General features: G+C 37.7%; 1 protein-coding gene across 1 annotated transcript in view; it reads right to left on the bottom strand.

Moving 5' to 3' along the window:
• The window catches only part of CERS3 (ceramide synthase 3), a 202,055-nt gene extending 191,293 nt beyond the window's left edge, over positions 1-10,762 (bottom strand). The window contains exon 1 of the mRNA XM_007959967.1: positions 10,590-10,762. Within this exon, the coding sequence (XP_007958158.1) occupies positions 10,590-10,762 (173 nt within the window). The remainder of the gene's footprint in view (positions 1-10,589) is intronic.
• Positions 10,763-11,687: the final 925 nt, after the last annotated feature.

Genomic DNA, 11,687 nt, shown 5'->3' with positions numbered 1-11,687 from the left:
AACCAAGTGATATGAAGTCCTTGACAACTTCAATCTTCTTTCCATCTACTCTGGATCTGTTTATTGGAGCAGTTGTGAGAAATTTTGTTTTCTTTATATTGAGGTGCAATCTACACTTCCTCCAATTCTGATGCTACATTCTTATTCATATAATCTATTCATATAATCCAGCTTCTTGGATTATTTGCTCAGCACACAGGTTGAATAAGTATGGTGAAATGATACAACCTTGATGCACTCCCTTCTTGATTTTGAACCATGCAGTATCCTTTTCTTCTGTTCAAACAACAGCCTCCTGATCTATGTACAGGTTCATCATGAGTACAATCAAGTGTTCTGGAATTCCCATTCTTCTCAATGTTATCCACAAGTTGTTATGATCCACACTATCCAATGCTTCTGCATAGTCAATAAAACATAAGTAAATATCTTTCTGGTATTCTTTGCCAAGATCAATCTGACATCAGCAATGATATCACTTGTTCCATGTCCTCTTCTGAATCCAGCTTGCATTTCTGGAAGCTGTCTGTCAATATACTGCTGCAACTGTTTTTGAATTATCTTCAGTAAGACTTTACTTGCATGTGATATTAATGATATTGTTTGATAATTTCCACATTCTGTGGGATCACCTTTTTTTGGAATGGGTACAAATAGGGATATCTTCCAGTCAGTTGGCCAGGTAGCTGTCTTCCAAATCTCTTGGCATAACCAAGTGAGTGCCTCCAGTGTTGCATCTGTTTGTTGAAACATCTCAATGGGTATTCCATCAATTCCTGGAACCTTATTCTTTGCCAATTCCTTCAGTGCAGCTTTGACTTCTTCCTTCAATACCACTGATTCTTGATCATATGCCACCTCCTGAACTGGATGAACATCGACCAATTCTTTTTGGTACAGTTCCATCTTCTTTTGATGTTTCCTCCATCAGTCAATATTTTGCCCATAGACTCTTTCTATATTGCAACTCAAGGCTTAAATATTTTTCCCTCAGTTCTTTCAGCTTGAGAAATGCTTAGCATGTTCTTCCCTTTTGGTTTTCTAACTCCAGGTCTTTGTACATTTCATTATAGCAATTGGCTTTGTCTGCTTGAGCTGCTCTTTGAAATCTGTTCACTTCTTTTATCTTATCATTTCTTCCATTTGCTTTAGCTACTCTTCACTCAAGGGCAAGTTTCAGAGTCTCTTCTGACATCCATATTGGTCTTTTCTTCCTTTCTTGTCTTTTTAATGACCTCTTGCTTTCTTCATGGATGATGTTCCTGGGCCATGACCCAAGGTGGGTGGGCCTGGGGCTTAGAGGCTGCTTTTCGCTTGTGGGTGGCTCCATTTTAAGGCCATTGCCCCAGTAGGCAGGTGCAGAGAGATTAGGAACAACTAAGGGAGATGAACTTGTCTGTCAGTTTTTTGTCCTGTGGTGGCTTATGTGTTGTTGTGAGGCTGGAGGCTATGACACTGTGTTGCAAAATGCCAGCAGTGTTACCCATGGTGGGCAGGTTTCAGAGGAGCTTTTGGGCTAAGATAGACTCAGAAGAAGGAAGACGCCATCTACTTCTGAAACAATTGGCCAGTGAAAACCTTATGAATAGTAGTGAAACACTGTCTGATATATTACTGGAAAACTTTATGAATAGCCCTGAAACATTGTCCAATATAGTGCCAGAAGATGAGCCCCTCAGGTCAGAAGGCACTCAAAGTGCAAGTGGGAAAGAGCCGCCTCATCAGAGTAGAACCAACCTTAATGATATGGATAAAGTAAAGATTTTGAGACCTCCGTTTGCTGATGTGGCATGACTCAAATTGAGGAGAAACAGCTGCAAACATCCATGAATAATCAGAAAATGAAATGTACGAAATATGAATCTAGGAAAATTTTAAGTTATCAAAAATGAAATAGAATGCATAAAGATTGATATCCTAGGCATTAGTGAGCTGAAATGGACCCGTTTGGGCCATTTTGAATCAGACAACCATATGATCTACTACACCAGGAATGACAAATTGAAGAGGAATGGCTTAGCATTTATTATCACAGAGAATGTTTCAAGATCTGTCCTGAAGTACAATGTTGTCAGTGTTAAGATAATATCCATACACCTACGAAGAAGACCAGTTAATACTACTATTATTCAAATTTATGCACCAACTACCAAAGCCAAAGATGAGGAAATTGAAGATTTTAATCAACTTCTTTAGTCTGAAATTGACCAAACATGCAATCAACATGTGCTAATTATCACTGATGTCTGGAATGCAAAACTTGGAAACAAAGAAGAATCACCAGTAGTTGGAAAATTTGGCCTTGGTGACAGAAATAATGCTGGAGTGGGTCACTGAATAGGCTTGGGTCAGCTTAGTGGCACTGAGAGGTCTGCACTTGGCTTTATCAGTAATATTGGGACCACAGATTACTAGCAGGCACTCTCCCGACTCCAGTGCAGCTGAAATTCAGCAGATCTTTAGTGCCCTGAGTGGACAGAATCACAGAGGAACTCCCAAGCAGATCGTGGTCTGGGCAGGTTGGGCTGGCACCATGGGCAGGCAGGGCTGGAGAGAGAAACCCGTGTGGCAGATTGCAGAGCCAGGAAGTTCTCTCAGGTCAGCTTTTTGGTGCTGAGGGGCCTCGGGAGTGGGGTTTTTGCATGTGTCTGAGCCTGGCAGAAAGTGGCAACTCCTGAACAATTGGAGTCTTTGCTGAAATTGAGCTGCAGGCCTGTAAATAACAGTATGACATCATTGGTAGCAGCCCGCTCAAAGCCCTAGAAACCACCACTAGCAACAGCGAGCTTTCCTTCTTCCACTCTTACCATCTCTGCCAATAACTTCACTCATCCAATAGAAGAAACCACATTCAGCCAACATAAAACCTCCTGGTTCAAACTCTAAACCCTCTTTATGACAAACAGAAACCCATATCCACATTCCACAGTGATTCCACCATCACAAAGAAAACTGCAGAGCAACCCAGCATACCTGAATTAATAACTAAAATAAAATAAAATACACCAGAAATAATGCTGGAGATCACATGATAGGGTTTTGCAAGACCAATGACTTATTTATTGCAAATACTTTTTTTCAACAACACAAACAGTGGCTATTCACATGGACTTCACCAGATGTAGTACACAGGAATCAGATTGACTACATCTGTGGCAAGAGGAGTTGGAAAAGTTCAGTATCTTCACCCAAAACAAGGCCAGGAGCTGTTTGTGGAATAAGCCATCAACTGTTCATGTGCACATTCAAGTTGAAGTTGAAGACAAAACAAGTCCATGAGAGTCAAAATATGAACTTGATAATATCTCTCTTGAATGTAGAGACACCATTTAAAGAACAGATTTGATGCACTGGACACCAGTGACTTAAAACCTGAGGAACTGTGGGCTGACATCAAGAATTCTTTCCATGAAGAAAGCAAGAGGTCATTAAAAAGACAAGAAAGGGGGAAAAAAATTCAGTAAGCTAGGTTGTATTATCTGCATATCTCAAGTTGTTAATGTTTTCCTCCAAACCAGATACTGTCTTCTTCTTCATATAGTCTTGCTTCTCAGATTGCTTGTTCAGCATACAAATTGAATGAGTGTGGTGAAAGATACAATCCTGACACATCTTTCTGAGTTTAAACCATCCCCTTGTTCTGTTAGAATGATTACTGCCTCTTGGTCTATGGACAGGTTCCACACAATCACAATAAAGTGTTCTGGAATACTCGTGCTACACAATCTTCTCCATAACTTATGACCCACATAGTCAAGTGCCTTTGTGTAGTCAATAAAACATGCAAACACATTTCTGTTATTCTCTGCTATCGGCCAAGATCCATCTGACATCAGCAATGATATCCCTCATTCCACATCCTCTTCTGAATCTCGCTGGTATCTTTGGTTTGAGTATCAAGGTTATGTTTGCTTCATAGGGTGAATTAGGGAAAATTCCTTCTTCTCTATCTGTTGGAAAAGTTTAAACACTATTGGTGTCAATTCTTCTCTAAATTTGGTAGAATTTCCTAGTGAAGCTATCTGGTACAGAACTTTTGTTGTTGTTGGTGGTGTTTTTATTATTATTATTGTGATTGGGGTGAAAGTTTGCAGAAAAAATATGTCTCCCATACAGCAAAACTGCTGTGAACACATACACTTTGTCTCATGACATTGACTGCAATCTTCCACAATGCAAGTTCTCCTCCCACTTCCTCCACATAGTTACCTCTTCCCTGTGTCCTTCCCTCCCATGCACTCCTGCCCCCTGAGCTGTCTCCCTGTGCATACACAGCCCTTCTATGCTCCCATGATTAATGTTTCCAAGGAATGTATCTACCTAATGTAAATGTTCAGCTCATATGCCTGTCTTTTGTTTGGCAGCAAGCCACAAGAGTGGGTTCAATTCCAGACCTGAAAAGCAGCTAGGGGCTACAGTCTCAGAGGCTCCATCAGGTTCTATCAGACCAGCAAAACTAGTCCCCCCTCCTTTTTTTTTTTTTTAATAATTTTGAGTTTTGCTCCACATTGTTCTTCCACTCTATCCAGGATCTCCTACATAGATCCCCCTCCAAGTGGTTGACAGTTTTAACTGTGCACCATCTAGTTCCCATGGTCTCATAGTCATTTAGGCTGAGGATTGCATGGTCTACCAGTCCCTTGGACTAATTGTTTCCATGTGTCTTTGGTTTTCTTCATTCTTCTTTGCTCTGGATGAGGAGAGACTCATCATTGTATCTAGATGGATGCTTGCAAACTTTTAAGATCCCAGTTGCTACTCTCCGAAGTAGGATATAGAACAACATTTTTGTGTAGTATGTTACACCAATTGAGCTTGATGTTTGTTGTTGGGAGTTTTAATCACTGATTTGATCTCTTTACTTGTTATGGGTCTGTTGGGACATATTATTTCCTCGAGTCAGTTCGGGTAAGTGGTGTGCTCTAAGAATTTGTCCATTTTAGGTTATCCAGTTTGCTGCCATACACCTGTCATAGTATCTAGTCATAATTCTCTTTATTACTGTCAAGTCAATTATAATGTTCCCTCTTTCATCTTTTATTTTGTTTATTTGCATCTCTTCTCTTTTTTTCTTTGTCAGTCTAACTAAAGATCTGTCAATTCTATTGATTTTTTTTTCCCAAAGAACCCACTTCTGGTTTTATTTATTCTCTCTATTGTTTTCCTGTTTTCGATTTTATTTGTTTCTGTTCTGATCTTTGTTATTTCCTTTCTTTTGGTAGGTTAAGGCTTAGTTTGCTCTTCTCTTTCTAGTTTCTGGAGTTGTCAAGTTAGATTGTTGATTTGAGTCCTTTTTTCTTTCTTCAGCTAGGCATTACTGCTATAAGTTTCCACGTGAGCACTGCCTCCATGGTATTCCATAAATTTCCTACTCATTTATATTTGAGTAGGAAATTTGAGATTTCTCTTTTGATTTCTTCCTTGACCCATTCATAGTATAATCCAAAAACAAAAACAAAACCCACTGCCATCAAGTCGATTCCAACTCACAGCAACCCCCAATGACTTTCCAAGGCTTTATGGAAATAGATTGCCTAATCGTCCTCCAAGGGAGCAGTTGGTGAGTTTGAACCACTGACCTTCTGGTTGTTGTTGTTGTTGTTATGTGCCGTCGAGTCGGCCCCGACTCATAGCGACCCCTCCTTGGGTTTCCGAGGCAGTATCACTATGGAAGTAGGATTGCCCAACCTTCCTTCCGAGGAGTGGCTGGTGGGTTTGAACCGCCAGCCGTCTGGTTAGCAGACAAGTGTCTTAGCCACTATGCTACCAGACCTTCTGGTTAGCATATCATAAATACAGTCTTTTTTTTTTTTTTTTTTAATTTCAACTCTATCTTTCCTTTTCAGATAAGTTTAGAAAATCAATAACCTTATCTAATATAAAAAAACGGGAGCTCTGGTAGCATAGTGGCTAAGGCACTTGACTGCTAACCAGAAGGCTGGTGGTTCAAACCCACCAGCCACTCCTCAGAAGGAAGATGGGGCAATCTACTTCCATAGTGATACTGCCTTGGAAACCAAGGAGGGGTCCGCTATGAGTCGGGTCCGACTTGACGGCACATAACAACAACAACAACAATATAAAAAACAAACAAAAAATAAGTATAAATAAATATGAATAGGCAACTAATTAAAAATCTATTTTGAAAAAAGAGATGAGCCACAATAAATATTTGATAAACAATTGAAAAAAGAAAAAAATACTCTTTGTTTTAGAAGGGATCTTAGAGATAAACTTGCCTAGATTTTCATTTTATTTATATAGAGTAGGAAAAAAAAAATCTGAGAGGAAGAGAAAAGAATGGCTGAACTTCTGTTCCCATGTAAATTGTTCAAAGTTAGGTTAGTTACCAGAAAAAATGAGTCTCTTAACATATGCTCCTATTGTAAAACTATGACTTTAGAAGTCCCCACCCAGATAGTCCCCTTTCATCCAAAACTCCATTAGTTAGAAATGGGTTAACCTAGCAATCCCAGACCCCCTTTCCCCCCCAATATTCTTTTACAGAATAAAAGGAAGACAGCCCTAGGCAGATACTAAGCGAGTTAAGCTTAAGTTACTCTTCCATATAGAAACAGTTTAATGACATAAGATTGATTCTCTATTCCAAAGAATTCAGATGTTCTATGAGCAGAGTTTAATCAGAGGGCTTTATATGAAAGAAGAAAATACCTGGAGCAATTAAGATCTCTTATAACTCTTACATCTTATGTGCATATTTTGAGATTATTTTAGTTTAGCACAGTAACAATCCTGCTTCAACTCTTCAAAATTACTTGTTGTTGTTCTAGTTGACTCATAGGGTTTTCCAGGCTGTGATCTTTCGGGAGAAGATCACCAGTCCTGTCTTCTGTGGGGTCTTTGGGTGAGTTCAGACCACAATCATTCAGCTAGTAGTCAAGCAATTAACCGTTTGCACCACCTAGACACTTTTCTCAATTACTACAGATCAGTAGTAAGTCCACCAACTCTACTTTAATGAAAGATGGAAATACTATCTCATCAAAACTTTATGTTATGGAGTGGAAGAGGTAGACATGGGAAATCTATGCATTTGTATGTTTAAGTAGAAGTAAAAAGGTGACTTCGATTTTGCCACCTCCACCTCTTCGAGGGCCATAATTTACTGTGAGATAATGTGTTTATTATACAAGTGTTTAAATTTGAGTAGCTTATATCCCCTTTATATCACACTTCAGACACATAAAAGAATGCATAGAAGAGTCTGTATGAACTCATTAGAAATTGCTTTCTGGACCAAGAAGCACCTGGGTAGTGCAAACAGTTAACATGCTTGCTGCTAACCAATAGGTTGGAGGTCCAAGTTCACGCAGAGGCACCTGGGCAGAAAGGCTATCAATCTACTTCTGAAAAAAACAGTCATTGAAAACCCTGTGAAACACAGTTCTTCTAGGACATACATAGGGTGGCTGTGAGTTGGAAAGTGATTCAACAGCAACTGGTTACTGGTTATTCTAGACCAAAAAAAACATGTCACAAACTAAAACTTATAAACCTTTCCACCATCAAATTGATTCCAACTCATAGCTACCCTATAGAATAGAACAGAACTGTCCCATAGGGTTTCCAAGGCTGTAAATCTTTACACAAGCAGTCTGCTTCATCTTTCTCCCATGGAGAGGCTGTTGGGTTTGAACTACCGATCTTTTGGTTAGTAGCTGAATGTGCTAACCATTTAGCTACCAGAGTTCCTTAAAACTTATAAAAAGTAATCTGAAATACAAAGCCAACTGTCAGTCACTTTCAAATCATCTTTGTTCTTTATCAGTTCTGTCTCTGATCTCTTGCTTTTCTAGGAAGGGATATTACTTTCTGACTTTAAATATCTTCTGCCTAGTACTAAAGGACAAAGATAAGCTAGCCAAATCTCAACTCCTCGTTACTCTGTAAACTGAAAACATGGTCATAAAAACAGTCTAGTACAAAAGAATGAAGGCTTTTTGTTATAAATGTATTTTATGTGAAACAAGTGTAGAGCCTTTACTTCTCAAACAGGGCACTCTCACACAGGGGCACAGAGCATGAGCAAGGCAATGTGGAACCACAAGGTAAGGCTAGCATAGGTCTTTGGAGTTTCAGTTTTATTTGGAGATTTTAGGGGAAACACTCTAATGATTTAAAACAACAAAACAACACAAATAAGCATCAGGAAAATATTAAATTTAAATGAATTTTTAAGATATATCAGAAAATTCCACAACTGTGATCATGCTTTTAAACTATGTTCCCAAGAGATATTTATTCACTCTCTTCTGTTCTCAGGAGAAATTCAGTGTGGAAGTCCAAGAAGAACTGGTATAGCAGAAAAAATAAACAAGCCAACAACCAACATAATCCCATATCTAACCTTACAAATTAACTACGTAATGTTGGCCGGGTTACTTACCTCTCCTTTTCTCACATGCAGGCTGAAAGCATATCATTTGTGATTTTCTATACGTCTTTTCATTTAAATGCAAGTTATAAATAACATTTTCTTTATAACATTAGTAGTTTAATCTAGTACAAATGATATAGAAACTCTGAAAAAATATAAACATCATATTTAAAAAAGCATGATCTCTCTCCCATATGAAATTTTCCTTTCTTCCATTGCATTAAAAGAAATGTTAGATTAGTGAAGCAATGCACAGTCTCCTGTAGTAACAGAATAGAAAAAGCTAAACTCAGGTGGTGTTGTGTCTAAGGCATTTGAGTGCTAACTAGAAGGTTGGTGGTTCATATCCACCAGCCATTCTGCAGAAGGAAGACTGGGAATCTACTTCCATAAAGATTTACTGCGTCGGAAACCCAAAGGGGGTTGCTATGAATTGGAATTGACTCAAAGGCTGTGAGTTTGGTTTTGGGGATTTAAGTTATTAAAACCAAACCAAAAAAAAAAAAAAAACTCACTGCCGTTGAGTTGAATCCGACTCATAGTGACCCCTCTTTGGGTTTCCAAGGCAGTATCACTACAGAAGTAGATTGCCCGATCTTCTTTCTGAGGAGTGGCTGTGGGTTTGAACCACCAGCCTTCTGCTTAGCAGTCAAATGCCTCAGGCACTATGCCACTAGAGCTTCCTTTAAGTTATGAGAAGTTAAAATTATAAGAAGCTAGGAAAGTAGATACAAATGATACTTAATATTTTAAGGAGAAGCAAGAATGATTCTATGAAGTAAAAGAAAATTGGATTCTTTCCTGATTGATTTTGGAGATCAAGACATAATAAGTTGTGCTGTTTGGCGACCAAAAAGAATTTTGTGGTTCAGTGTGCTGACCAAACTGAAAAAGAGAGAGCTGTCTCCATTGAACAGTAAGAATAAGTAGGAAATCTGCAATATAAATAAGTCAGGGACATGGATGCCAAATTTAAAGAATCGCCAGACACAATGCAAGAAAAGTAAACATTTCAGGACAGTGAAGACTAATTTGATAATTTGGAAGTATAGTGGTGAAAGTCTATTTTATTCACTAATGCATTCTTTGACAAATTCAAAATGTGTGAGCAAAACTAGAGTTAACTATCAGAAAGGCAGAATATTTTCAAATGTTCTCGGCCAGAGTTTAGATGTAGCCAGGGACTTTCTCTTCCTCTCAACACCAACAGCACATTGTTGCTCCAAGTGAAATTGTTATTTGTACCAAAAATCTTTTGCAGAGTCCATGAAATAGAATTTGTCAAACTAACTCTTGAGATAAGGACCCTGCAAATGGTTATAAACATATGATCTTCATTATAGTTAGTCTTGGACAAAATGATCTTTGTCAAATTTTGTCTTAAGATTTTCCAGCTTTTGACATTCAAATATTCTTTTTATGCCAAAAGAATTAATGTGCTAATAACAGTTTTTTGAAATAGAGACAACTACAGAGGTTAGAGTTGAACATTTATCTCTTGTTATGATAACACTAGTAAAATTTTAATAAAAGGGTTGGAAACAATACTTACTTAAATTAATGAAAATAAAAAGATAAGTTTACTTTTTTGTAAGAGAGCAAATTGAAAATGTTTTGTTTGATTTCCTTACACTTTGGAATGAAGAGCTGCTATAAAACCTTTAAATAAACATTTAGAATGAGCCATTATGATAAAAGCAATATTTGGTCTGATCTTTAATGAGTCATTTTTGTTATTTTATAACCATTCTAAAATGATAATGTATCCCTGAGTCACAGACTGTCCTAATGCTGCTTTTTTGTGGAAGTATTTGCTTTGTCTGACAACATGGGATAGCAGAAGGTAAACTCAACAGACTTCCAAAACTCTGGGTTCCTGTACTGTCTTTTACACTAACAAGCTCTGTTATACTAAGCGTCTCTTGATTTCAATTCTCTTCATATTAAAGCTAAAGCACTGGATTATATCCGTGTTTCTAATTTTTACTTGTTCTGCCTCTAAACAATATTTGGCATGAAACTGAACTCATGAACTCCTTAAATAGCTCTGGGATCCACCCCCACCCCCTGCTGCACAAAGTGTAGTTAATTAGTGGCAACCTCTCGACAGCAGATTATATAAGGACCTCACCAAGTCTATGATCCCATTATTCTAGAATTGGAACAAAGACAGGATACATAAACTACTTACTTTTCAAAGAAATGTCGGATAATCAGTAATCCAAAAGCATATGGAATTGTCATGTATAAATGAGAAGGTTTTACAAAAACAAGTCCATCGTGATCTTCAAGATCTGACCACTTTATTGTTGGAGGAAGCCAAAATCTTTCCCACCAGAACCATTCTTTACATGTCTGAAACATTCTAGAGGGAAAGGAAAAGAATGAATTAGACTTATAAAGTAAACATACACTTAAAATTGAGATAATATTGAATACCCAAACCAGAAAGCTTTGAAAATAAGGACAGAGTGGGATACTGTCATATAATGGATTTCATCACTTTTCACAGCAATTACTCTGCATACCCTAAGGACAATTTTGTCTGTGACGTAACACTCATAGAAGTTTAAAACACCACAGTTCACACTTTTGGCAGACACATATGAATATTATGGGTATGTATCTTCCTCTTGTAGGATTAAAAAATAAATAATAAATAAATTTTTAAATAAATAATAAAAAAAAATTATTTGACAATGGGCTTTACAACTTCCACATGCAATAGGTCAACCTCCTGAAAGCTCTAAGTATGTATAAATCTTTACTAAGAACTTCCTTGAGAGATATAAGACAAACACGTTTAACTTCGTATTACAATAAGGAGTTCCAAGTACTCAACAAATATTTATTGAGATTCTATTAGTTGTCAAGCACTGTGCTAGGCACTGAGGATACAAAGCTTAATAAGACATCGTTCCTGACTTTAGGACCTTATAGTCTCATCAGCAAGACAAATCGGAACAGATGTCTTTGGCACATTTTTTAAGCACAATAATAAATGTATATATACGGGGTTATCAGAACAAGACAATGGGTGCTGTGGCCAGCCAGTCAGGGAAGGATAATTGGAACAGATGGTTCCAAAGATGTCCTGAGCAAAAGGTGCAAAAAGTCAGGGAAATGCGTACAAATGGGAAGAAAAGAATAGGTGTTTTGAGGACAGAAAATACTATGATCACATAACCAGAAACATAGAATAATACAAAATCAGGTGTTTTAATCACATTGTTTAGAGTTTGACAATTTTGATCTTGCCCTTTGACTTTGAGAATGCTTTCATATCATC

The sequence above is a fragment of the Orycteropus afer genome, unplaced genomic scaffold (genome assembly GCF_000298275.1).
Source record: "Orycteropus afer afer isolate SDZICR_OR568_19922 unplaced genomic scaffold, OryAfe1.0 scaffold00019, whole genome shotgun sequence".
Classification (NCBI taxonomy): domain Eukaryota; kingdom Metazoa; phylum Chordata; class Mammalia; order Tubulidentata; family Orycteropodidae; genus Orycteropus; species Orycteropus afer.
Note: the sequence above shows the minus strand (reverse complement) of the source record. Positions and strands in the feature narration are given on the sequence as shown.